Source organism: Triturus cristatus, chromosome 3_1 (genome assembly GCF_964204655.1).
Source record: "Triturus cristatus chromosome 3_1, aTriCri1.1, whole genome shotgun sequence".
NCBI lineage: Eukaryota > Metazoa > Chordata > Amphibia > Caudata > Salamandridae > Triturus > Triturus cristatus.
In genome coordinates, this window is record NC_140583.1 from 691,121,549 (window position 1) to 691,149,353 (window position 27,805).

General features: G+C 50.2%; 1 protein-coding gene across 1 annotated transcript in view; it reads left to right on the forward strand.

Moving 5' to 3' along the window:
- The window catches only part of LOC146860809 (sperm-specific sodium:proton exchanger-like), a 5,538,638-nt gene that overhangs the window by 2,268,219 nt on the left and 3,242,614 nt on the right, over window positions 1-27,805 (forward strand). The window contains exon 9 of the mRNA XM_085646172.1: window positions 1,840-2,011. Coding sequence (XP_085502298.1) covers window positions 1,840-2,011 — 172 coding nt within the window. The remainder of the gene's footprint in view (window positions 1-1,839; window positions 2,012-27,805) is intronic.

Genomic DNA, 27,805 nt, shown 5'->3' on the forward strand with positions numbered 1-27,805 from the left:
CTCTCAGGGTTGATCCCCTTGCAGTCAGAGGGGCAGGTTTTTTGCCCCCACCTCCAGAGCGTGCACCTTCATGCCTGGAGATTGAATGGGGCAACCTGAATTCTTTTTCTTTCCTGCTTGGCGTGGTGGATGTTATCTTATTGGCCAGGCGACACTCCACCAAGTCTATCTACTCCTACAGGTGGTCACAATTTGTTAAATGGTGTGGAGAGAAGTCTATTGATCCCTTGAAAGCTCATCTTTCTGATGTTCTTTGTTTTTCGCTTCATTTGGCCCAGCAAGGTTTTGCTGTGGCCACTGTTAACGGATATTTGTCGGCTTTATCGGCATTTCTTTGTTTGCCTGATCAGCCGTCTCTTTTTAACTCTCCAATAGTTTTAAGGTTCATTAAGGGGCTTACTAACATGTTCCCGCCCACTCCTTTAATTATGCCCCAGTGGGATTTGAAGTTAGTGTTAACTTTTTTAATGGGTTCCACGTTTGAACCTATGCATAGCTGTCCTTTGCGACTGCTGACTTTCAAAACGGTCTTTCTGGTGGCTATCACTTCGGCTAGGAGGGTGAGTGAGCTTCAGGCTTTGAGTTCAAAGCCTCCGTTTTTGACCATACATGCTGAAAAGATGGTACTCAGGACCAGGGCTGCTTTTCTGCTTTAGGTGGTAACTCCTTTCCATCTAGGACAGTCCATTACCCTTCTTACTTTCTATCCTCTCCCTAACCCTTCCAAGGAGGAGGAAAGGCTTCACCGTTTTGACCCTAAGAGGGTGATTAGTTTCTATCTTGATAGAACAAAGGACTTTCGTCAGGATGATCAGCTCTTTGTGGGCTATGCTGGATGGATGAAGAGCAAGGCGGTGCACAAGCGCACTTTATCCAGGTGGATCGTCTTGTGCATCAAGATCTGCTATGCTCTGGCTGGTAAGGAGCATCCTGAAGGCATTAGGGCTCATTCCACCATCTACTTCTGCCTTATCCAGAGGTGTTCCTGGGCTGGACATCTGTAAGGCTGCAACTTGGGCCTCCACCCACACTTTCGCGAAGCATTACTGCTTAGATTCTGAAGTGAGGAGGGACGGCCATTCTGCACGCTCTGTTTTGCAGGACTTTTTGGTATAGAAGGGTGGACACCCTCCTCCGGGTGTGGGACTGCTGTGGGATTCTATTTATAAGGTGAGGAATCCACAGGCAGATGTATCCATCAGAAGAACAAGTTACTTACCTTCGGTAACGCTTTTTCTGGTGGATACAGTATCGGCCTGTGGATTCCTCGATGACCCACCCGCCTACCCGTTCATCACCCTTTTATACCATTAAAGAGGTATTCGTTAATATGCTGTTTCATATTGTCATTCTGCATTGCCATTGTTTTGCCTTTCTGTAGGCTTAAAGGAAATGTTTGGTTTATTTTGCTTTCCTTTTTCACTTTACATTGTGTGTATTTGTGTGAATACTGTGTACTATGTATGCATTTTCTATATGGTCGGTCCACCCGTTTCACCTCGGTGGCACGGAAAAAATGGGTGGAACTGACATCATCACGCTGATGTGGCCCTCTTTTGGCTCCAGTGACATCACGCGGAGCTGCGTGCGAGCCATGGCATTGTGACGACCTCGTCGGCGTGGAGAGCTACGAAAAATTTCCGAAGAATGCTGGCGCAGGGGATAATAATAAGGTGAGGAATCCACAGGCAGATACTGTATCCACCAGAAAAAGCATTACCGAAGGTAAGTAACTTGTTCTTTACTCTACTTGTATATAAACCATCATGAATGTATTACGTATGCATGTTTTTCTTTCACACATAAACCGTTTATCTTTTTACATTTTCATTTGCTCAGGATTATAATGATTTCCGTGCTAAGTATGTGGCTGCACCGCGTTGGCCATGGCTTTAATTGGCGTACTGCAGTTGTCCTTGTTTGGGGTGAAATGAGAGGAAACTTCACTCTTACTATGGCACTTTTCCTATCCCAGTCAGATGTTTTGGAAGACCCGCTGATGAAAAAAAGGGTAAATGCAAAATATTTTCAATTCATCTAAGAGATACATGTATGCTTATTTTTATACCTTACATATTGAGCTATTTAACTATTCAAGATACTTAATGGTTGACTGTGTAACATGGTCAAATATTTTCTGGTGACATTAAGAAATATGAGACTGAAGGCGGAAGTAGTTTGTGATCTGAGATTGCCCTTTACGACAATCCTGCAGTTATACATTATATATTTTTTACAGAAGACATTTATTTTGGGGTAGTTAGGATAGAACTGTTTCTTCAATCAAGGAAATATTTATTGAAATCAGTATGTGAAATACTGGATTCTACTATTTGGTTGTCCACAGGAAAAATAAAAAGATTTAGGGCCCGATTCACAGAACTAACTTAAGACAAAATCCTAAACTTACTACTTTTGGTATTCACAGAAGGCATTTAGTAGTAGTAAAGTTAGGATTTTGTCTTAAGTCTGTCTTAAGTCTGTCCTAAGTTTGTCCTAAGTCTGTCTTTAGTCTGTCTTAAATCTGTCCTAAATCTGTCTTAAGTCTGTCTTAAGTCTGTCTTATGTCAAACTTAAGACAAAATCCTAACTTTACTACTAATATAGGCCTTCTGTGAATACCAAAAATAGTAGGACAGACTTAAGACAGACTCAAGAAAGTCAAATTTTAACCTCTTAAGTGCGGCTGTCATCCAGTGGCCAACGACTTTGCAACTGTTAGAATCGAAAAAATCATGCTTATGTATTGTTTTATGTAAGTTAGCATTTGCAGCGCCATTTTTCTACGTAGGCGCCATTTTGAGTCATAATCAAAACTAATTCTTTCTCATTTCCAAGAAAAGGCCTTTGTTAAGTTTCTTTTCCCCGAGGTTGGGTTTTGCTTCGCTAATGAATACACTGTTCTTATTAGCGCATACCTTTCCTTTTAGATAGAGGCCTTTTCCCACTTGTCTAGTGGCGGGCAAGGGCAGAGTGACCTTGAGTATTAGATAGTGTGCACCTGGCCTCAAAATCGGAACATATCCTCTGTACTTCATTGTTTCGCTGCATCTGCTTGGAAAATTCCAGTGTGGGAGTGCCTTCAATGGTTCTGAAATGTACATAATGTATCTTTATGCTTGTTGATGTTAGTCCCTCTACAGCAATCCTAATGACTGGGTAGACTGGGCTCCACTCTGAGTGAAACTGAATAAATAGATATTGGTTTGTATTCTCTACTGTCTGACTGACTCTTCAATCAATCAATCATGGTATTTGTAAAGCGCACTACATACCCGCGAGGGTCTCAAGGCGCTAAGGGGGGAGGGGGGAAGCTGCTACTGTTCGAAGAGCCAGGTCTTGAGAAGTCTTATGAAGGTCAGAAGGTCTTCGGTCTGCTGCAGGCGGATGGGGAGGGTGTTCCATGTCTTGGCGGCGAGGTGGGAGAATGATCTGCCGCTGGCGGTCACTCTTCGGATGCGGGAGACGGTGGCGAGGGCGCGGTCTGCGGAGCGGAGCTGGCGGGTGGGGGTGTAGAGGCTGAGACGGCTGTTGAGGTATGTTGGTCCGGTGTTGTGGAGTGCCTTGTGTGCGTGGGTGAGGAGTTTGCAGGTTATCCTCCTGTTAACAGGGAGCCAGTATAGGTCTCTCAGGTGGGGTGTGATGTGCCTGCGGCAAGGGATGTCAAGGATCAGGCTTGCGGAGGCGTTCTGGATGCGTTGGAGCCGATTCAGAAGTTTGGCCGGTGCTCCTGCGTAGAGTGCGTTTCCATAGTCCAGTCTACTGCTGACGAGGGCCTGGGTGACCGTCCTTCTTGTTTCGATGGGGAGCCACTTAAAGATCATGCGAAGCATGCGGAGGGTGTTGAAGCAGGAGGAGAAGACGGCGTTTACCTGCTTCGTCATGGAGAGGGTAGAGTCGAGGATGACCCCCAGGATGCGTGCGTGGTCGGTGGGTGTGGGGGGTGTTCCTAGTGTAGTCGGCCACCAGGAGTCGTCCCAGACCGAGGGGGTGGATCCGAGGATGAGGACCTCCGTCATGTCCGAGTTCAGCTTAAGTCGGCTGTTCCTCATCCAGTCGGCGATGGCCTTCATTCCTTCGTGGAGGTTGGTTTTAGCAGTGTGGGGGTTCTTGGTGAGGGAGAGGATCAGCTGGGTGTTGTCGGCATAGGAGATGATGTTGAGGTCGTTCCGTTGTGCAATGTGGGCGAGTGGTGCCATGTAGACGTTGAACAACGTTGGGCTGAGGGATGAGCCTTGGCGTACGCCGCAGATGATCTCGGTGGCTTCGGAGCAGACGGGGGGGAGGCGGACGCTCAGGGCCTGATTCACAGAACTAACTTAAGACAAAATCCTAAACTTACTACCATTTTGGTATTCACAGAATGCACTTACTGCTTTTGGTATTCACAGAATGCACTTACTACTTTTGGTATTCACAGAATGGATTTACGACTACTAACTTTACGTCCGCACTCGGGCCGGAATTTCCGGCCCGGAGGCGGAGCTTCCGGTCCGGAGGCGGAGCTTCCGGCCCAGAGGCGGAGCTTCCGGCCCAGAGGTGGAGATTTTGGCCATGGCTAAATCTCCGCCACTGGCCGGAATCCCCACCTCCGGGCCGGAAACTCCGCCTCCAGGCCGGAATTTCTGGCCCGAGTGCGGACGTAAAGTTGGTAGTTGTAAATCCATTCTGTGAATGCCAAAAGTAGAAAGTGCATTCTGTGAATACCAAAAGTAGTAAGTGCAGTCTGTGAATACCAAAAGTAGTAAGTTTAGGATTTTGTCTTAAGTTAATTCTGTGAATCGGGCCCTCTGTGTTCTGCCGGAGAGGAAGGAGGAGGTCCAGTCCAGGGCTTTCTCTTGGATTCCGGCATCGTGGAGGCGTGTTCGTAGTGTGCGGTGGCAGACCGTGTCGAAGGCGGCTGACAGGTCCAGGTCCAGGAAGATGAGGGCCGCAGTTTTTCCGTTGTCTAGCAGGGACCTGATGTCATCGGTGGTGGCGATGAGGGCAGTTTCGGTGCTGTGGTTGCTGCGGAACCTGGACTGGGACGGGTCCAGGATGCTGTTTTTGAGGAAGCTGGTCAGTTGTTTGTTGACGGCCTTTCCGATGATCTTTGCCGGGAACGGGAGCAGGGAGATGGGTCAGAAGTTCTTGAGGTCCTTGGGGTCTGCCTTGGGTTTCTTGAGTAAGGCGTTGATCTCTGCGTGCTTCCAGCTCTCCGGGAAGGTCGCTGTGTCGAAGGAGATGACAATGGTTTTCCGGAGATGGGGTGCGATGGTGCACTGACTTTGTTGAAGATGTGGTGTGGGCAGGGGTCTTCCGGGAATCCGGAGTGGATGGTGTTCATGATCTTAATGGTGTCGTCGTCGTTGATATTGGTCCAGGAGATCAGGCGGTTGGTGCGGGTGGTGGTCATGGGAGAGGGGGTCTCAGTGGTTGCCGGGGTGGTGACGGTGTTGAAGCTGTTGTGGATGTCTGCGATCTTGCGATGGAAGAAGGTGGCCAGCGAGTCGCACAGGTCTTGTGAGGGTGGGATGTCGTTGGTGTTGGAAAGATCCTTCACAATGTTGAAGAGTTCTTTGCTGTTGTGTGCGTTGTTGTCTAGGCGGTCTTGAAGGAGGTCCTTTTGGCGGATCTGATGAGGTGGTGGTGTCTGCGGGTGGCGTTCTTGTGGGCGGTGTAGCTTTCCGGTGTTCGTTCACGGATCCAGGTTTTTTCGAGTTTTCGGCAGGTTCGTGTTGGAGGGCTTCTTGAGGGGGCGAGGGTGTTGGCGCAGTCGTTGATCCACTGTTTGAGGTTGCGAGCGGCAGTGTCGGGTTCGGTCGGATCTGTGAGTGGGTTCCGGGCGAAGGAGGTGGAGGTGGAAAGCTGGTCTTCGGTGACTTTGCTCCAGCAGCGGCGCGGCATCTGTTGGATTCATTTTGTATGGAAGTCTGAGAGGTAGTCGTGAGTGACCCGGGTGACCCTAATCGGGTCACTTATTTCAGTTGGCACCCGAACGTGAGAAGCATTGATTGCTCGCAGCTGCCCCTCCCATCCTGCCGGACGGTGCCTTCTCCAGTGGTCATCCCGATTGGAGTCCTGAACTGCGAAACCCTCTGACTGTTTGGTCTGAAGAGTCAGAAGTGGAGAATTAGTTCGCTTGACCTGCATTTATCAGGTGAGTTTGTTTTGGTTCTTTGTGAATATGGTACCATTTTGGTTTGAATATGATATGGTCTGAGGACTGTTTTTGGATAGAAGCATTTGCAATTGCTTTGCCAGGCATGAATAGTAAACTTGTTTTCTTTTAAGAATGCCTGGTATCAGTAAACTGTTTTCTTTGTGCTGTCGCTGTTGTTCTGCAGATGCTCGATTGGAAGAAGCACAGCTGGTGCCTCCAGAAGGAACTCCTAATTATAATATGTATGTGAAGCATGGTCTTGGCCCTATTATGTTTAGTACATTATAGCACAAATATACAAGGGAAAATGCCGAGTTGAATTGGCTGTTGACAGGCACTTTCTATGAACAAAAGACTGGGTTTTTACTGGAACAGTTATTTAAAAGTTGAAGTAGACAATCAGTGTTTAATTCTTTCAGACTGCTTAGCAGAGACAATTGAAAATGGAAAAAGATGCACGAAAAGTGAAGATGCAGACGCTGACTCAGAAAGCTGTAGCATATGATAGAGAAAAACAGGAGAAGGGAGTTGAATGTGAAGATAGGAAATTTCAATTGCATGTTGATAAATATTATATGGCTCAGGAGGAAACTGATCATTTTGTGGAGAAATTGTTAGACACCTGACCACCGCCCCCATATGTCCCACAAAGGATTTATCCCACTGTCCCTGTGTAATCACAGCCACCTGTTACAGCTGTTCTCACTATCCCCGTACTTACTGCTGTTGTCTCGACGGTTGCGGCTTCGGCTCCTCCTCCTCCTTCTTTGCGTCCGATGTCTGTGGCAACCGTGAATGTTTTTTTTTTGATAAGCAAACTTTTATTTTGCAAAAGAACACACATAAATGTACATACAACCGTCCAAAGGAACTGGCATCAAAATGACATCTCCTGGGTTCATAAACACTCAATAGCAAGACCTCCCACCCCCTCCCCGACCCCCTCACTCCCTCCACCCGCTTCAATACCCCTAGATTATCCCCCTAGCCACTTCCCCCATATTCTGCTAAACTTTTTGAGGCAACCCCGCGCCGAATACATCATGCGCTCCTGCGTCGCGCACCAGTCCACCCCCCTTCTCCATGTAGCGCATTTGGGTGGATCAGCCCGCTTCCAGGCGGCCGCGATGTCCCTTTTAGCCACCACCAGAGCAGTAGTTAGGAAGAATTTCTCATTACGGGTACCGTCCAGACAGTCCGTTATACCCAGCAGGGCCAATTTGGGATCATGGGGGACCTCCCACCCCAGTATCTCAGTTAGTTCAGTTTCAATCTTGCCCCAGTAGGCTCCCAGACGCGGGCAGGTCCACACCATGTGGAAGAAGTCCGCCGGGTCTGCCCTACAGCGCGCACATGAGGCATCTGGAGAAAGACCCGCACGGTAGAGGCGGTATGTAGGTAATAAAGCTGGATGAGCCGCAACCTGGCTGATGAGGTAATCGTCCTGGGTGCCATAAGGGCGTCCCTCCAATCAGCATCGTCCAATGGTCCCACCCAGGCCTCCCAGCGCAGCTTCATGTCGTCCCAGTCCGTCGGGGTGTTATTGACCAGGATCCGGTAAATACGTGAAATTCCCCCCTTCCCCAGAAACCCCAACATCACCTGAGCTTCGGGTGGGCTATGATCAGGGATCCTTGAATCCAGAGGTACATGAGATTGAATCGCTGGAGATATTTATAAAACTGCGAGGGGCACAACAAGAACCGAACCCGGAGCTCCTGGAAGGAGCACATGCGACTCCCCCGCCACACATCGCCTAAACAAGAAATCCCAAGGAGATCCCACGCTCGAAACCCTCCCAACCCCGTGACCTCCCGCAGCAAAGTGCCATGCCAGAGCGGTGTAACACGAGTAAGTTTCCCCGACCATCGGGTATGCCGGAGAGCGGCACGCCATACCAAGAAAGGGGCCCGTACAACGTCCGGGAGCGCCCGAGGAACCGTCGCCCCGTAGAGCATATTTTGAATGGAGGGGAACCCCAGCAGCTGTACCTCCAGCCTGTAGGCCCACCCGCCCGAAAACCAATCGTGGACCACCAGGAGCTGAGTTGCAAGATAGTACAAATAAAGGTTGCTCATGCTCAGACCTCCGTCATATGATGGAATCCGGCACCGGCTCAAGGCCAGACGGGCTCTACCGCCTCCCCAGAGGAACTTGGTCGCCATCTTATCCAAGTCCCGGAACCAAGGACGAGAAAAAGAGCAGGGCGTGTTCTGCATAATGTACAGGAACTTGGGAAGGATCATCATCTTGTAGAGTGCGATCCTCCCCAGCGGGTTCAATGGGAGCGATTGCCACCTCGCCAGGTCTGATCTGGCTTTATTGACCACGGGGGCCACATTGAGGGCCCAGCAGAGCTCGGGTAGAAGGGTGACCCAGATCCCCAGATACTTAAAAGAAAGTCTCCGGAGGGGAATATCGGACTGCCAGTCGAAGCAATCTCTAGCCGGATGCAGCGGAACCAAGACCGATTTCCTGGGGTTGAGAAGGAGACCCGATGCCTGACCAAACCGGCGAAGAATCTGACGAACAAGAGGACCGGAGATAGCTGGGTCTGAGAGGTAAAGGAGGACATCGTCCGCATACAGAGCTATTTTATCAGGAGCCATGCCCGGCCAGTCCCACCCACGAAGAGCAGGATCCGATCGGATCAGAACGGCCAGGGGTTCCATTGCCAAGGCGAAGAGAAGGGGCGAGAGCGGGCAACCCTGACGCGTCCCCCGCCCGATGAGAAACGGGCGGGATAGAGCCCCATTCACCAACACTCTGGCCCGTGGAGCCACGTACAAGACCCGGACCATGGCGCGAAATTGAGGACCGAACCCCATCCTCTCCAGTACCTCTTCAAGGTAGACCCACCCCACCGAGTCAAAGGCCTTCTCAAAGTCGACTAGCAACAGGGCCAGGTAAGGATCTTTCCTCGCCCCTGGTGAGCCATGGCGAGATGCAGGCACTGCAGGCAGTGCCGAGTCCCCCGGTTCGGCATGAAGCCACATTGGTCCGGATGGACCAGTGAAGTAAGGTGCGGGCGCAACCGTTGCGCCAGGATGGTAGCGTATATCTTAATTTCAGTATTAATGAGAGATATCGGCCGATAGTCCAAGTAGGACAGTGATGGGGGCTGCGTTTTGGGGAGAATGACTATCGTAGCCGTGTCCGTCTCCGAAGGGAACAAGCCTTTCTCTATCACCTCTGCAAAGAGGCCCAAAAGTTGCGGAGCGAGGGCTTCACGGTAGTGGGCATAATATTCCTGTGGGAAGCCATCCGGACCCGGAGTTTTCCCAGGAGCCAGATGGCTGATGGCTGCGTCGATTTCTTGCAGCGTAATGGGCGAGTCCAGGGTCTCACTGGCCTCTCGCCCCAAGCACTGCAGGCCCGCTCCAGCCGTTCCCATCAGCTCCTTCAGGGGGATCCCCGGTGCCCGAGCCCGGTACAGCGTGGAATAAAAATCGGCAAAGGACTGAGCCACCGCCACTGAGACAGTGTGAGTTTCGCCGGTAGGGCCCACAATGGCAGGGATAATCCTGTTTGCCCGGGGGTACATGGCCAGCCGGTGGAGAAGTGCACCGTTCTTATCCCCCCAGCCGTATACTCGAGCCACTGAGAAGTGCCATAGAGTCTTCGCTGCCTCCATGGAGTGCAGACGAATTTCCTCCCGCAGAAAGGCCAGCCGCCGCGCCCGTCCAGCATCACTCAGTGCCTCCTGGTCACGCTCAAGCTCCAAGGCCTGCGCTTCACACTCCGTAAGCTGCTGGAGGTGTCTTTTGCACTGTTGCTGTACAAGTCCCTTGGCCGCTCCCCTAATAGTCGCCTTACCAGCCTCCCAGAGGACGGCCGCGGAAGAAACAGAGCCCGCGTTGTGATGGTAGTAGCTAGAGATCTCATCTCCTACCGACTTCCGAAAGTCCTTATCCTGTAGGAACCAAGCGTTCAGGCGCCACACCGGGCGGGCGGAGAAGGGAGGCGGGCCGAGGGCCAGAAGCAGCGGAGAGTGGTCCGAGAGGCCCCTAGGAAGAATGCGGGCATCCTGAACCCCCACGCATTCGGTAGACGGGACAAAGAATAAATCAATCTGAGCATGCAAGTGGTGCGCCGCTGAGGTATGGGTGTATTGGCGGGCCTGCGGGTGCCAGACCCTCCACACATCACATAGGCCCTGGGCCTCAGCCCAGCCCGACAGCTGCTTCGCGCGCGCGGCTCTGGCAAGAGAGATCGGGCCCGTCGCATCCATGCGTGGCGTGTAGACAGCATTAAAATCCCCCCCCAGAATGAGCGCCCCCGCCGGGAGTGTTGGAAGTAAGGCTGCAGTGTAGGAGCGAACGGTTTGCAAAAGGGACGGCGCCGCATACAAGGATATAAGGGTAAGTGGCTGCCCCTCGAGAGTACCACATACGGCAACAGGGAGTCGAACTGCACCTGGGCTAGAACAAAGGGAAAAGTCCGCCTGAACAGGATAGCCACTCCCCGGGAACCCCTAGCAAAGCCTGAGTGCCACACCCTATCGTACCCGTAGTGGGCAAGGAAGGGACAGTTATTGCCAAGAAGATGGGTCTCCTGCAAGAGGAGGACATCAATCCCCATACGCTGCGCGTACTTAAGAACCGCCATGCGTTTGAAACGGTCCAAAAGGCCGTTGACATTCCACGACAAAATACGCATGGCGGCCCTAGGAATGATAGCGTCAGCCATAACCCCAAGCAGGGGCACCCAGTGCACGCGGAAGGGGAGCATCCTTAGAGCGCGCACCCAGCAGCGAAACCAGGGGGAATGCAGGCGCAAGGCCTCCCCAAAGGGAGAGACACCGGGAAAGCAGGTCAGCGGGCAGGTCAGGAACGCAACGATGCCATCGGACAACAACCTGGAGGAGGATATCTCCAGTCAACATAATCCTCTCTAGAAGAAGGAAACAACCCCAAAACAGCCCCAACCCCCCACCCCCCACCCTATACTTCGAAAACGGAAGCATCTGTCACCCTAACTCTAAAGAACAACTACCAAGTTAGAACGCACGGGCTTGAGCGCATAGTGGACCCCTCCACAGATCGGAGATTGACTAAATCCCCTGCCCTGGCCGAGAGCTATCCCTAAAGTGGGGCACGGAAGTCCAAACGCTGGCACTGGCCGCCTGGTAGATCCCTCCCAAGCCTCCCAACAAACCACCCCCAGCAAGAGAGAGTCAGATAACTGGACTGCGGGAGAGGTCCGAGGTGTCCATTGGCGCAGCAGGTGGAACCGCAGAGCCCAACCGCAGAGGGGATCCGGCCCGGCTTTCAGCAGCTGCGGGACCGGCAGGGGTATCCGAAGAGGCGACGAAGCTCCAGAGGCCCGCCGCGGCCGTCCCATGGAGCGCGTGGCCACCACCTCTCCCTCCGCGCTCCACCGGGGCACTGTGCGCCGCCGTCGACGGGTTTGTGATGGTCTGGACACTGCCTGTCCCCTGCGGCTCACCGACGGTGAGCCCTGTCCGGATCGATGCAGAGGATGTTCCTCCGTCAGCCAAGTCCAAGCTGCTCGAGGCGTATCAAAAAATATGGCTTTGTGCTGAAAGATGACCCGGAGACGGGCCGGGAACTGAAGTTGGTATTGGAGGCCCAGAGCCCGCATCTTCTGCTTCACCTCCGTGTAGGACCACCGCAGCTCCTGGACCTCCCGAGTGTAATCCGGGAAGATCATGATATTATGATTCTGGTATGTAAGAGTTTCAGCACGCCGGGCCTCGTGGAGAATAGCGTCCCTGTCTCTGAAATTAAGGATCTTGAGAATGAAGGGGCGGGGGGGTGCCCCCGGAGGCCTAGGAGCCAAGGAGCGGTGGGCCCTCTCCACCACAAACCAGGCCGACAGGCTGCCCGCAGGCATCCAGGATTTAAACCAGCGCTCCAAAAAGTCATCCGCCCGGCCTAACTCGGCCCCCTCCGGAAATCCTACCAGGCGGAGGTTGCTGCGCCGCGCCCGGTTTTCTGCATCCTCGGCCCGGCGATGCAGCTCCTTAGAGTGGGTGGTGAGCTCCCGTACTTGGTCCTGCAGCTGGCGGATATCATCCTCAGCAGTCGAGATTCTCGATTCGGCCTCAGAGATGCGGGTGGTGGCATTGCGCAAGTCTTGTCGGAGGAGGGCAACATCCACCTTGACCTCCCCGACCATACCCTCCAGGGAAGAGCGGGACGCGTTGATGGCCTGCAAGATGGCGGACAGATCTGTAGCAGGGGCCGATGCCGCCTCCCCGGTCGGGCCAGTCCCCCTCTCAGAGGTCGTAAATTGTTCAATCCTGGTTTGGGTGGCCGCAGGCGTCGGTCTAGAGGCCCTGTCCTTGCCCATGGTGACCCCCCTTCAGCCTGTGGGGGACGGCCGTACCCACCGATGGGCCCTGCAGCAGATCTCAGTGATCCCACCAGGACCAGGGAACTGGGCGGCAGGAGGGAGAACGTGCAGTCGGGGCCTCCACTCACCTGGGCAGTCTGTCGGCCCAAGCCCCGCAAATCACTTCCCGGGGCGCTGCCCGATATGGCAGCTGATCCGCCCCCAGGGACCACCGCCGATTCACGGCCCGTTGAAGTCTAGGATGGTACGCCGCCACCCGCCCCAGCCCACGGTCAGTGCCTCTGTGTGTAGTGGGGCCTCAGTGCCCACTCACTCCACACGGGTTTCCAAGCGTTGCAGGGCGGCCCCCGGGAGCACGGGCGGAGTGGGGAAATGGAACCAGCCCTCCTGACCGCCGGCCCGTGGCCCGATAAGTGGAGAGAACCTCATGCCATGCAGCGCCCCTCCATGGGCCGGGACCCGCACCCCCAGAAGGGCAGCTCCAGCGGAGGGGGGGGCGGCGGGCGAAGGAGCGCCGGTCCTCCCCAGGAGGCTCCTCAAGATCCCCCTCACAGCTCCAATGGCCCCGCCGCCTACCCCCGCCGCGCCGCACTCACCGGCAACCTCCTGGCATCAAGCCGCCCCCCGGGACCAGCTCCACGTCTTCACATTCCTCGGACACCCCAGGCAGGGTTAGCTCTCGCCTCGTGGGGGGGAAGGGGTGAAGGGCCCCCTGCGATCCCGGCAGCCGAGCGCCTCTTCCTCGTCTCCGAAGGCCCGGGGCCCAGACACCTCGTGGGCGCTGCGGGCTCTAGTGGCTGCCTTCCCCGGTCCCTGCTCCAGGCTCGCCGCGTCCGGGCCCGCTACGATGTCGCCCAGCGGTGCCCGGGGGAGAGCCGGATCTCACCAAACTGGGAACCAAGGATGCGGGTCTGCACCGTGCCCCAATGCGCCCGCTAAAGCTCGGCCAGGGCAGCTCAGGATGCAGGAGGCAGAAAGAAACGGGGCCAGGCGCCCGGACCCGCACCGCTAAGCGGCCATGATGGTCAGGCACCCCCTAGCGCTTCTGGCAACCGTGAATGTTAGCACACCAAGCACACCTATTGTTTCAGCATCCCTTTCTCCAGCTCTCTCTCCCCCAGCGCACCAGCCTGCAACGATCCTACCTGGTGCTTCTGTTGTTTCTCCATCTTTGATGGATTATTTCCCATTATTATTGGGTATTGAGACGCCAAATGCGTGGAGTTGAGGATAGAGATTGGACAAAATGTTATGGGCGTATGGGACCTTTGTACAGTCTGCGGTGGGGGATGGGAAGAAGGCAGTAGCTAATCAGGCTGCGCAATGGGGTCGTAATCCCATTTATATTGTGCAAGATGTTTGGGAAGTGATGAAAGATTATGAGGCTTTTATACAGCAGCATGCTCTTATACATATGTCCTCTACGTTGATTGGTCTTTGGCAGCAACATTTTGGGGATAATGCGCCACAAATGCCAGTGATATGGACCCAGGCCAAGTTTTTGGGAATATCACTACGTTGGTTGTCTACAGTGGCAGGTTGCATGAAAAGTGTCCTACCCCGGTGTCTCAGTTTACGATGCAAGACGTTCATCCTATATATCACCCAGAGATACCAGAGTTAACAGACCAGCATGGTAATGTTACTCGAGTGGGTGTAGTGGCCCATTTCCAAAAACAATAGGTTTATACTCCGTGGAAAAGAAGTGAGGTTTTATCCCTTAAGACTAATTTGCCAGATCCTAGGAAAAATCCTACTGCTTATTATTGACAACTGACTGAAGCTGCCTCTTCAACGATAATGACTCTTGCTGATATTGAAATGTTTTTGGTCCTCTTGTTCCGTTTGATATTTGGGGGCAGGTTCATACTCAAGATCATTATTATTATTATTATTATTATTTATTTTATAAAGCGCGATAGTCACCCGGAGGTATCCCAGCGCTGAGGAACCCTGAAATCACCAAGTCAGCAGAGCAAGAGACTGAGATAAGAGGATGGACGGGTGGAGGGTCAAGGAAAAGGGGGGGGAGGGGATGTACAGGTTAGGGAAAGAGATGGGTTTTTAACAGTTTCCTGAAATGCAGGTATTGAGGTTCAAGGCGTAGGTTACGGGGAAGTGAGTTCCAAAGGCGGGAGACTTGTACCGAGAAACGTCTTCCTCCTGTTCGGGTTTTCCTGAATCTAGGGATGTTGATAAGGTTTTCTGCATTGGAGCGGAGGGACCTAGAGTTTCTGTAGGGGGTGACAAAATTACTGAGAACAGGAGGACCTTGGTTCTGCAGTGTTTTATGAACGAGACATAGGGCTTTAAATTTGACTCTCTCCCTTATGGGGAGCCAGTGAAGGAGTTTAAGAGCGGGCTTAGCAGATGATCTGGCCGGGGTGTTAGTGATGATCCGGGCGGCCGTGTTCTGAATTGTCTGCAGTTTCGTAAGGGTCGCTTCGGGGGCACCCAGGTAAATCACATTACTATAGTCCAGCCTCGATACTATGAGACCTTGGACTAATAGTTTTTGGGATTTAGGGGGGAGAAGGGGCAGGACTTTCCTCAGAGATTTTAAGAGACCGAAGCAGGTCCCTGCCACTTTCTTAGCTTGTGAAGTGAAAGAGAGATCGGAATCGATCCACACACCCAGGCTTTTCACCTCTTTTTTGGGGTCAGGGGGCGGACCCAAACAAGCTGGCCAGCTGTCCAGGGGAAGTGAGGCTCCTTTAGGGCCAAGTATAAGGACCTCGGTTTTTGTCCCATTAAGTTTTAGGACTGATCTGTTCATCCAATGATGGACCTGCGTAAGGCAGTTGAAAAGATCAGCTTTCTGTTGCTTGGGATGGGACAAAGACACCACTAGTTGAGTGTCGTCGGCGTAGCTGACGACGCTCACTCCGAAAGGGATGATAACCTCCTCCAATGTGGACATATAGATATTGAATAACGTAGGGCTCAGGGAAGAGCCCTGAGGAACACCACATTGGAGGGGCATTTCGGAGGAGCGGGCGTTCTTTTCCCAGATCTGGTAAGACCGTTGGGCCAGGAAGGATGAGAGCCAGGATAGGGCTGTACCTTCCACTCCCACTCTGGCCAGTCTTTCGATGAGGAGTTGGTGGTCTACTGTATCGAACGCAGCACTAAGGTCGAGGAGGATCACTGCCACTGATCCTCCCCCATCCAATAGTGCTCTGGCCTCCTCTACAGCAGCCAGAAGGGCGATGTCCGTGCCCTGTCCTGGTCGGAAGCCCGTCTGGGAGCTTTTTAATTTGTTATTGGCCTCTATGAACTGCGAGAGTTTCTTGTTGACCAATTTTTCTGCGACCTTGCTCACTCCAGGCAGAAGAGAGATGGGCCTGTAGTTAGCTAGGTTCTCGGGATCAAGCGTAGGTTTCTTCAGCAGGGCTTTTACCACCGCCCTCTTCCAGCTTAAGGGTACAACTCCTTGTTGAAGTGAGGTATTGATCAGATGGGTAAGGGAAGGGATAATAGTGGGGGCTACCTCTTTAAGGATGCGGAGAGGAGCAGGGTCACTAGGGGAGCCGCTCTTCATGGAGTTGAAGGTATTTCTCACCTCGTCTACCGTGACCTGGCCCCACGTGGACAGACAGGTGGAGGTGTGTGGGAAAGCGATATTTTCCTCAGGACTGGAGGGGGGGATAGATTCCAGAATTAGTCTGATTTTATCGTGGAAGAAGTTGGCCAGTTGCTGGCATTTCTCCAGGTCGACTTCGGGATCGGAAGTGGGTCCTGGACCTTGTCCTTGGGGTTTAGACAGCTCTTTAAGGATGGCATACGCTTCCTTACTGGAGCATCCTGCTTTCTCTATTCTCTCCTGAAAAAACATGCTTTTGGTTTTATGAATAGCAGTTTTGTATGTCAGAAGAGAAATAGAGTAGGAGCTCTTGTTGGTTGCTGTTTTGTCGCGCCTCCAGGAGCGTTCGGTTTTTTTACACTCTTGACGCAGAACTTTAAGCTCAGGGGTGTACCATAAAGCGGATGGTATTCTTTTGGGTTGTTTCAAGGTGGTAGTTTTCGGAAGCAACGTATCCAGAGAGGAAGTGATCCAATCGCTGAATTGTTTGTCAGCTATATTGGGGTCAGAGGAGAGCGCAGGGGTGGACTCTACAAGAGAGTCAGCCCATATCTCAGGAGATAGTTTGCGCCATTGTCGGTCGGTAACTTGGGTTTTTGGGGTTGAATAAGTGGGAGTGGGGATTTCCCAAGAGAAGGGGACCAGAAAGTGGTCCGTCCAAGGTAGGGTCACCGGTGGGTCAGAGGTCATTGTTGCAATGTTGGTGAGGATCGGGTCCAATAGATGGCCCTTATCATGGGTGGGCTCATTGTTCACTAAACGAATATCTAGAGATGTTAAATCGTATATAATGTCCGATGCTGCTCGATCCGTGGGGTCCAGAAAATGGACGTTTAGGTCACCTAGTATGAGGAAGTTGGGGGTGGAAGAAGCTAGTTGTGAACTGAATTCGAATACAGCGTTGATGAAATTACCCGGGGGCCCTGGGGGGCGGTAAATTAGAAGCCCTGCGAGGGTGAGAGCTGGGGCGAGTTGGATGGAGAATTGGCCGCTCTCGCAATCCTCAATACCAGGGTTGGTCATGCGGCAGGTAAATTGTTCCCTGTGGATTATAGCTATCCCGCCTCCTCTCCCTTTAGGTCTATTAAGAGCTTGACAGGTATACCCGGTGGGGAGGGCCGTGACAATATCCGAGTCGGTATTGTCCGAGAGCCATGTTTCCGTTATGAATAGTAGGTCAAGCTCCTGGTTCTGAATCAGGAGGTTCAGTTCGGTGGCATGTTTGGGGAGGGAGCGACAATTAAGAAGTCCTAGTTTCAAGGAAAGGGTGGGTGATTTCGAGATGGGGGTCAGATTGCATTGTGGACAGGTCGTGAATGCCTTACCTGCAGTAAACGAGTGATGGCAGGCTAGGGTGTTCTTAGGTCGTAAGTCGTATACAGTATCCGCTGTATACGTTACTCGAGCTTGAGGGGTACCCAGCATAGTGGCGGGGCCTAGGGCCTTCTGGGCCCGGACGGGCCCAGACGGGCTTGCCTTTGGCGCGCCTTCGGCGCGCTGACGGCGCGCCCGCTGCGCCCGTCCGCTGCGCGTCCGGTAGTTGCACATCTAAATGTGTAGGACAAGGGCGGGTGGGCGTCGCCTTAAAGTGGGCGTGGCCTCTCTCCCTCGCCGAGAATGGCGGCTGAGAAGTTTGTTAGGTGCTTTGGCGTTGCAGCGAAGGGGTCGCTGTTTAGGTGATTTTGAGCCCGCTCCAGAGAAGTAGACGGGTGAGTGAGGTTTTATTAAAAAATACAGAGTATTTCGGCGAGTTTGTGACACATATAACAATTTTAAAAAATGAGTGGTTCGTCTCCCGGCTTCCGCCTCAGGAGCTTTCAAGGTTCTGATATTTTGTCGCGCTGAAGGCAGCGTTTAAGTACCGTGGGCGGCGGGTGGGCGTCGCCTTAAAGTGGGCGTGGCCTCTCTCCCTCGCCGAGAATGGCGGCCGAGAAGTTTGTTAGGTGCTTTGGCGTTGCAGCGAAGGGGTCGCTGTTTAGGTGATTTTGAGCCCGCTCCAGAGAAGTAGACGGGTGAGTGAGGTATTATTAAAAAAATACAGAGTATTTCGGCGAGTTTGTGACACATATAACAATTTTAAAAAATGAGTGGTTCGTCTCCCGGCTTCCGCCTCAGGAGCTTTCAAGGTTCTGATATTTTGTCGCGCTGAAGGCAGCGTTTAAGTACCGTGGGCGGCGGGTGGGCGTCGCCTTAAAGTGGGCGTGGCCTCTCTCCCTCGCCGAGAATGGCGGCCGAGAAGTTTGTTAGGTGCTTTGGCGTTGCAGCGAAGGGGTCGCTGTTTAGGTGATTTTGAGCCCGCTCCAGAGAAGTAGACGGGTGAGTGAGGTTTTATTAAAAAATACAGAGTATTTCGGCGAGTTTGTGACACATATAACAATTTTAAAAAATGAGTGGTTCGTCTCCCGGCTTCCGCCTCAGGAGCTTTCAAGGTTCTGATATTTTGTCGCGCTGAAGGCAGCGTTTAAGTACCGTGGGCGGCGGGTGGGCGTCGCCTTAAAGTGGGCGTGGCCTCTCTCCCTCGCCGAGAATGGCGGCCGAGAAGTTTGTTAGGTGCTTTGGCGTTGCAGCGAAGGGGTCGCTGTTTAGGTGATTTTGAGCCCGCTCCAGAGAAGTAGACGGGTGAGTGAGGTATTATTAAAAAAATACAGAGTATTTCGGCGAGTTTGTGACACATATAACAATTTTAAAAAATGAGTGGTTCGTCTCCCGGCTTCCGCCTCAGGAGCTTTCAAGGTTCTGATATTTTGTCGCGCTGAAGGCAGCGTTTAAGTACCGTGGGCGGCGGGTGGGCGTCGCCTTAAAGTGGGCGTGGCCTCTCTCCCTCGCCGAGAATGGCGGCCGAGAAGTCCGCCAGGTGCTTTGGCGTTGCAGCGAAGGGGTCGCTGTTTAGGTGATTTTGAGCCCGCTCCAGAGAAGTAGACGGGTGAGTGAGGTTTTATTAAAAAAAAAAAAAATACAGAGTATTTCGGCGAGTTTGTGACACATATAACAATTTTAAAAAATGAGTGGTTCGTCTCCCGGCTTCCGCCTCAGGAGCTTTCATGTTGCGGAGATCATGTTGCGGAGTTTGGTAGTACAAGAGATCAAATAAAAGCATGAGATTAGGAAAGAAAGCCAGGTGATAAGCTTCGTGCAGATACTTGCTTTGCCAGGTCGTATGATTACATATCTGTATTCTCTTATTCCGCTGAGGATAGTAGATTGTGACAAGTTGACGACTTGTCGACAAAAGAAAGACGAGAGCGTGTCAGATTTTTTCACTCGGTTTGAGGATACATTTTTGGATTAGATTGGGCAGGATCTGTCTATTAAGGGAGGTGTTTGTTTTTTTTGTCAACAGGTTTGTTTCTAATTTACTTCCCGAAATTGTGACTCCTTTACAGGCTTCTGAAAGTACCTGGTCCACCTCTTACCCTTCTGTTATTTTGAATATGGCTCAATATTATGAGCTTCGGGACCAAGAGGAGAAAGAGAGGATAGCGAAAAAGCATAAGGATTTGAAGACAAAAGTGTTGTTGCAACAGGCCTCTAGAGGGAATGGTAGAGTATGTGGTGGCCCTGCCAGACAGCTCTCACGTACAAGTAGGCAGCCACATACAACGCCTTTGGGGCCGAATCAGTGTGTATATTGTAAGGAAGAGGGCCATTGGCGTGTACGAGTGTCCCGTGCTTCTGCAGAAGGTGGCAGTTCTGGGAGATCAAGGCCCTCGGGTCGAGGGATGGATCGGGCTCAGGCTGCTGCAGTCTCACAGGGGCATTCCGATAATATTTACTTCGATGACCTCATGATGTATTATCATTAGGGCTCCCGGTTTTATGGTATTTATTCTTTTGCCATTTCCGTCTGTATTTATCCATATTTATTTTTTGGGCACTTTTTCTGTATTTATCCACATTTATTTTTGCCACAAGTAAAAGACGACGCTACAGCTAGTATTTTTCCACATTTTTTTAAATTAACAATGCATACATGCGCTCACTTAAACTAGTGATTTGTTGTGGCTTTAGCAGTGCTATAAATGGTCCGGTACTGAGTAATTTCAAAAGGAGAGTACCTGTGCTTCTCAGTTCTGCTATAAAAACACTTTAGGATAGAGTACAAGCACTTATCAGGAGTAAACATGTGCCAGCGCTTCTGTATTTCCATCTAAAGCCAGCTAGAAATCTGCCTTCAAGTGAATTAGTTCATTTCACATTTTTAAGCATTTTTCCCTTACCTAGCAAAAATTACCTCCTACAACAACTGTTTCTTCTTTTCCTGTATTGAAACTAGCCCTCCATAGGAAACGGGAAGAAGTGGTACAACCTCATGTTACCAACCTACTTAAACCTGCGCTTGCCTTTACTATTTCTTGTTGCTAAGCCTACAAACCCTTCACTGGATCCATAAAATCTTTCAGGGATGAGAAGTTGGCCAACTGTATGTCCAGGCCACAATCACACAACACATCCTGGGATGCTCTGCTAATTACAAGGTGACTGATGGAAAATAAGAGACTAGAAACACCGTTTTTAAAGATAAATGTTGAGTCCTTATAAAAAGGTACAAAAAAAGATGTTCAGCCAAAATAGGAAGTTTACTGAGACCAGGAAATAAACATGCTTCCACCCACCCTTCTTCTCTTTTCCGACTTGTCAGATCTGCTTTGACTAATGCCAGGCGCGCAACACCCATTGGACTCACAGGGCTTCAGCACCCCCCCCCCCCCGTCGTGTGTGGCAGCCCGGGATGAGACACCTTCCCGGGCAAAAAAGCAGCCGCACCCGAGCACTTCACAGGTCTTTAAAAGACCATTTGCATGTTAATGAGGCTTCGCTGTTGTTTCACCCCTTCTAAGAACCCCTGCAGCTCCACTCTGCCTATTGCTTAAAGTTCAGCCCCCCCCGAAATTTTTGCTCAGCCCCCCCCGAAATTTGTCTCTAGTTGCGCCTCTGACTAATGCTAACAATTTTACCAAAGGTAGGCCATTGCAAGATTTTTGTGACCGCCTGAACCATTCCTTTTATGCTCCTGTTCGAAGAGCTGGGCTTGACCTCTTTAACAGATTCAACCTATGGCTTCCTCAATAGCAGTACGATTATTTGGAGGAAACGGTGGGCCTTAAGTATTGCCTCAAAAACACCTAAATCAGCAGGGCAGACATTTGTGATTGTGCGGTTGCTATTGCGTAGTTCCCATGATGATTGTGCCTGCTTTAGGAGCAGTCCCGTGGACAAGACTCTCTGACAGTCTGCTTTAAGCGCAGGCCTGCGTGTTGTTTCCTGTGTCTGTTTTTAAAGCGGGCCTGTGTGCGTGGTTCCCTGTCTGTGCCCGGGGTCTGCCCCCTCGGAGGGCCCTCCTTTGTCCTTGATCTCTGTGTGCAGGAGTGACGGCGGCGGTAGTATTATTTTTTTAGCGACCCTGGAATGATGAAAGACTGAGTTGACCCCGCTGGGGTGCAAAAGTTTATCCTGCAGGCTACATCCAGTGTTGTGCCCCATAATAGCACCTTTCTTCTGTCTCCTCCTCCTAACTTTAGACGCCTGGTGCTGAGCGTGAATCAGATGCACAGCTATGTCGGTCCGAAGCTCTCACGCTGCCACGTGAAATGTATGGGGTGAAAGAACAATAAAGCCTCGTTAACAAGTAAATGGTCTTTCAAAAGACCTGTGAAGTACTTGGGTGCGGCTGCGTGCGCGCCTGGGAAGGAATTTCCAGCAGTAGGAAGGGGGCGTGGCTGGATTCGAGCACGGCAGTGTGGCAACATTTTTCAGTATTTTGCCGTTTCTAAATATAAATACAGACAAAGGAAATATAGATTTCCGTCTGTATTTATATGTAGAAATCCGTAAAAACGGAAAACCGGGAGCCCTAATTATCATGTTGATTATGATATGGATGAGGCGACAGGAATGTCTTATAGCTAGGACAGCCTGGGACAGAGTGAGGGACCAGTTCTGATACCTGTAGACCAGCGTGGTCCTTATGTAACAGCAGAATTCAAGGTTCAATTAAGGAATTTTTGGTAAAGACAGGTGGGACAAAAAGTTCTGTTTCTCTAAATATGGTCCCTGGGGCAGCTCTGTCTGGCCATAATAATGTTTTGGTAGGTTTTTCAGGTGCACCAGTTGTGATCCAAATTTCCAGACACCTTGCATTGACTATAGGTTCTTTCACTGTGGATTTTCCGTTTTTGCTGACATCGAATTGTGGTGAAAATTTGATGGGTTTCGACTTGTTGAAGAAATTGCATGCTACTATTTACTGTTTCCCTGAAGGTGTTTATATGACGGTGGGCTCAAATGTGAGTATTAGACAGTGTCTGTCTCTCCCTCCTCCTGCTGAACTTGCTGACATAGCATTCACTTTACGGGCGACCGGTGATAGAGATGTGGGACTGCTGCATATTCCGCCGGTTTTGATTCAGGTTAAAGATAATGCTGTTTTGCCTCATATTCCTCAGTATAAAATACCTCAGGCAGGAGAACGGTCCCTTTTACAAATTATTCAGGATTTGATCAAGAAAGGACTAGTTGAGGAGACGTCTGCAAAGACATCTGCAAATATTTGTAATAGTTCCATTCTCCCGATTCTTAAACGGACACCCTCAGGTTCCCCTGATGATCATGAAGAAGTTTACCGTTTTGTGATTGACTTGTGCAAAGTTAATAAAATAGTGGTTCCTCTATTTCCAGTGGTTCCTCTATTTCCAATTCCTATACTTTTGACAATGATTCCTTCCACTGCTAAATTCTTTTCTGTTATTGATTTAAAAACACGTTTTCCAGTATTACTATCCATCTAGATAGCAGATCTCTCTATGGGGTTCACCCTAGCTGGACGGAGCTTTAAGTTCTGTCGAGCTCCTCAGGGCTATACAGAGAGTCCGAGCATCTAAAGCCAGGCATTACAAAGTCAGTTGTGTTCCCTTTTGCTCCCTGCAGTTAATGTATTGGTGCAGTATGTTGATAACCTCCTTATTGCTTCTGATACAGAGCAGGGTTGTAAAGATAGTTAAATTATTGTTCCATTTGGCTCAACATGGACATAAAGTTTCCCTTACTAAATTTCCATATTGTCGACAGGAGGTCACCTATTAAGGTCACCTACTATTGAAGGAGGGTAAGAGGTTCACCTCTGACCGCGTCAGTACCATTGATAAAATGCCCATTCCACGCACTTAGAAAGATGTGCGTGCTTTTATAGGTATAACTTCCTACTGTCAGCATCGGATACATAATTATTCCCTACTAATCAAGCCATTGCTTGCAGTAACAACTAAAGAAGTGCATGAGCCTTTGCCTTGGACGTCTGAATGTTAGCAGTCTTTTGAGCAATTGTATATAAAAAAAGATTTATGAGGGGAAGATGGCGGAGTGAGTACGTGCAGAGGAGGACGCCGCTGCTGACCTCCGTAAACCTAGCCTCCCATCTGGCGCCCCTCACGCCGTTCTGGTCTTCTTTTGCGATGTGGATGCAGTGGAAATGCAGTGGAACTGAAAACGGATATTAAAATGTAAAAACTCACAGAGCCGTTTTGCATGCGTTTTGAAGCTCGAAGGTTGAAAGCAAGCAGGAGGCGGGAGCCGCGGATGAGGACGGCGCATCTGATAAGCGCAGTATAGCTGACTGGAAAACTCAGAGAACTCCTCGATGTGGTGAGTGTGCTCAGTGGCTGCCCGTAACAGCTTCCAGGTGAGCAGAGCGGCGCACTGGAGTCACACAGGGCTTCCTCTCCAGCAGGCAGCGGCTGCAGTACTCGGCTCTGGCGTTAAGCTGTATGTTTCTGGCACCAGGAATGGTATGGCTCCGCAGCGTACTGCCGCAGCTAAAGGATGTGGACGTGGTACACCTGTGGTAAATGTCACGGGCGAAGCAGGAGCTGCAGGATCTTTGACAATAAAGTCAGCTTTTGGTGAGAGAAATTTAAATAGTGATTCAGACACTTGTGACAGGCCTGGGGGCTCTGGGATAACAGCGGAGGCAGATACCCGACCTCAGTTGGGAAGACCAATATTGCGCCTGCTGCGGTCGGGCAGAGCTGGTGGGCTCCTTAGGTCCTGTGGTTCTGAAACAATTATTCCAGGGCTGGAGATGGCTGATGCTCTGGTGAAGGCGATCCATCGGGGGCGTGGTGCGAGGAGTTATGATTCAGCCGGTTCTGCTCCTAATACTGAAGTCTTAGCTCTCAATCAGCAGGGGGACGGCCAGGGGAATGGTCTCCTGGATGTGAATGGTGTTAGTAGTGGAGATGAAGAAACCCACATTAATACGTTGGGAGATGGTGAAGGGGAAGGAGAGAGTCATACTGTGCGCATACAGCCAGGCGGGAACAAACACGGTGACAGTAGTCCTTATGGACCGGTATCAGCGCCAGTGGCTCCAGCGGCTGTACTATCAGCTTCATTAATATATCCTCTCTTATTGCACAGTGATGTGGATACTCACTCCCAAGCTTATCAGACTATCGGTCCAGAACTTCAAGCACAGCTGTTTGTACAGTCATCGCTGTGCAGTGACAATTCTAAAGTAATGCTTTTCGCCGACTCTCCTTAAACCCAAGTGGCTAATACTGTTTTGGCAATTGAAGAGGGCATACGGGCAGAAGTTATGGCCTTGAACATAAGTAGCCGGTGAGAATGGGGGGTTCACGGAGGCCGAGACTGCTAATGTCGTTGACCCTGTCAATGCCGCATCGGTACCAGAAGCAGTAAAAGAACATTCCCCCATCGGGGGGAGGGGCCTGAAAGCGAAAGGCACAAAAGGTACTAGAGGAGCTAAGGGAGGAAAGGGGCGAGGCAGCTCAAAGGCGCCACTATCTGCAGCAACTGGGCGACTTAAGGATATGGTCTCGAGTGGCACAAAATCTGATTCCGGCTATAGCCCCCTGCGTAAGTGGGTGGCATCAAAAGATGAGGTCAAGACCATCATTTCACGTCTCTCCAACATTGGCAACATGGAGGCTGCCACATCCAGCACCCCTATGGCATCGGGGGGCTCACCACCACTAGTGCAGTCGACCAGTCCTAAAGGGGACAGGGGCAATAACTCTGAGGTATGTGGGCCAGAGCCCGCTCTGACAGAACATGTGGCAACTAGAAATCTTGCGGAGGGCCCACCGGCCGAACCCATGATTCCACTTGAGCAGGAGGTGTCTTTTTTGTCTACAATCATGCAAGCTCTTTCCATTCAGAGAGCCGAGGCACAGGAATACTACCTCCAAGCTAAAGGGGACAGCCAGGAGATTAAAAAGGCGATAGAAGAAGTTACCACTAAGGTTGCCGTATTGACATCAGATGTTGCGGAGCTACAAGAACGGGTGGCAGGGTTTGAAGAAGCTAATATTTCCACTACCAGATGTGCCAAATCTTGCGAGAGTCAGATGGTGTTTCTACAATTCAAAATTGAAGATCTTGAAAATCGCCATAGGCGAAATAACTTACACATATTTGGTATCCCGGAGGGGAAAGAAGGCTCTGATCCACGAGCTTATGTTATTAATTTGCTGCAGCAGGCGTTTTCACAATTGGCGGATTCGGACATGGACTCGCATTTTCAACGAGCACATCGATTACCGTTTAATATGAGACAAAATAATCAAGCTGGCTCGCCCCGTCCACGCCCCTATTTTGGTGTTTTTTGGCAATTTTTTACTGCGCCAAGCAATTTATATAAAAGCTCGTCCATCTACCCCAATTAAAATAGACTCTATAACCCTATTTGTGCAAGCTGATTCATGTAAATCAACAATGGACAAGCAGTGGAAACTTCGACAGCTGATTGATCCCTTGAAAGTAGTTTGTTCCCAAGTGTTTCTGCAGGATCCGCCCCGGCTGAAGATATTCCGAAATGGACAAACTTATTTTTTTGAGGATGAAGAAAAAGAAAAACAAGTTCTTTCAGCATGGCAATCTGAGCATAATGGATAGAAAATAGAGAGTGGGGTAGATTTATTTTAAAATATCTTCTGAAACGAACTAGGGGTGGTTTTTTCTCTTTTTACTTTGCCTTCTGTTTCTTTTCTCTCCCCTTTTAGGTTTTTTTCTTTTTCTTCTTCATGGCCTCTTATGTAGATGATATAGCCCTGTATACATCTTTTGTGTTCAGGGTTAATATTCATGATGTATCCCCATGCTGAATCTTTAGGCTATATACTGTTGGGTGTTATGGGGGGTAGAGGGAGGCTGGGCACGGGGGGTGGCTCGTTCTCCGTTGACTGTCATCTATCGACAGTCGAATAAAGGGGATGATTTCCTTCTGTAGGTACTTGCGGGGGGCTGGATGAGACGATGTCCTGAGTATGATCGGATTACTGATGATAGGCGTACTGAGGGTGGGTGGGGGTGGGTGGGGTTTAAAGAGCCAAGTAATAATGGGAAATGTGGGTTTTGTATACAATGTATTTGAATTAGAGAGAAGGTTGGAGAGGGCTGAAATTAAATTAGGAAATGTCTGAGATGAAGTATATGTGTTGGAATGTTGCGGTACTGAATCAAGTTAGGAAACGGCGTCTAATTTGGGAGGAACTATGCGCATTTAAACCACACTTACTTGGGTTAACTGAGACTCATCTTGCATTTAAGGATAGGTCATTGTTACGTCAACTTGGGTATGATACAGTAGTGTGTACATTGCAAACAGTTTCAATACGGGGGGAAGCTATAATAAAATCTAAGAATGCAGTGGGCACTGTATTGCGAACATTAGCTGATACCAAGGGTAGGTGGGAGATTTCTCAGTTATTGATTAAGGGGCACAAGGTTACGATGTGTGTAGTTTATGGACCGAACACTGATTGTGCTGAAGTTTTCGATGATTTAAGTTTTGAATTCATTGGTTGGTCTGGGGATTTGATTGTGATGGGGGACTTTAACTGTATCATGTACACTACGATGGATACTACTAATAGCAAAGCCCGGGGTAGAATGACTAAGAATAGGGCTGCTCTATTATCATTATTACATATACATCAACTAGATGATGCTTGGAGGGTACTTTACCCAACACTTCCAGGGTATACATTTTACTCTTACCCTCACAAGCAGTACTCCCGTTTTGATATGATTTTTGTCAAACGGGCTCTGTTGGAATATGCTTGTATAAAAAATTACATCCGACCACAACCCAGTTATTTTATCACTACAGAAACAATTGGGTATTAGAAAGGAACCCTGTGCTTTTTCATTTCCCAGGCACCTACTTTGTAACCCTGAATATTTTAATCACACTAGAGGGATATTAAAAGAATATCTCACTAACAATCTGGGACCTGCTAGTATTTCAACAGTTTGGGATTGTATGAAAGCTTATATCAGGGGGATGACTTTACAGTTTGTTGTGGCACAAAACAGGTAAGAAGCTGTAGTGGTATAGCTGGATCGTCAGAAATATTTAGACTTGGAACGCCAGCATGCTAGGGCAATTTATGTAAGGGATCCAACATCACAGGCAATATACCTTCGGCTCTTAAAGGTTAGGTCTAAATTTAACAGAGGATTAGCGGAGAAGATAGTTACTAGTTACCACAAATACAAAAATTTCAGTATGAATATGGAGAAAGGGTGGGGCGGGTACTAGGAACTCAAATTGCTGATCAAAAGGCTCGATCTAATATCAAATTAATCAAAAGGGAGGGCGGCTTGCCTTTTACACAACCACATGATATTGTGGAACAGTTCAGACTATTCTACGCTAAGCTGTACTCCCAATCAGATTGTGAGCCATTCAATAAACACGCTTGTTTGAATATCTACAGGAGACTTTAGAATTACAAAAGGATATA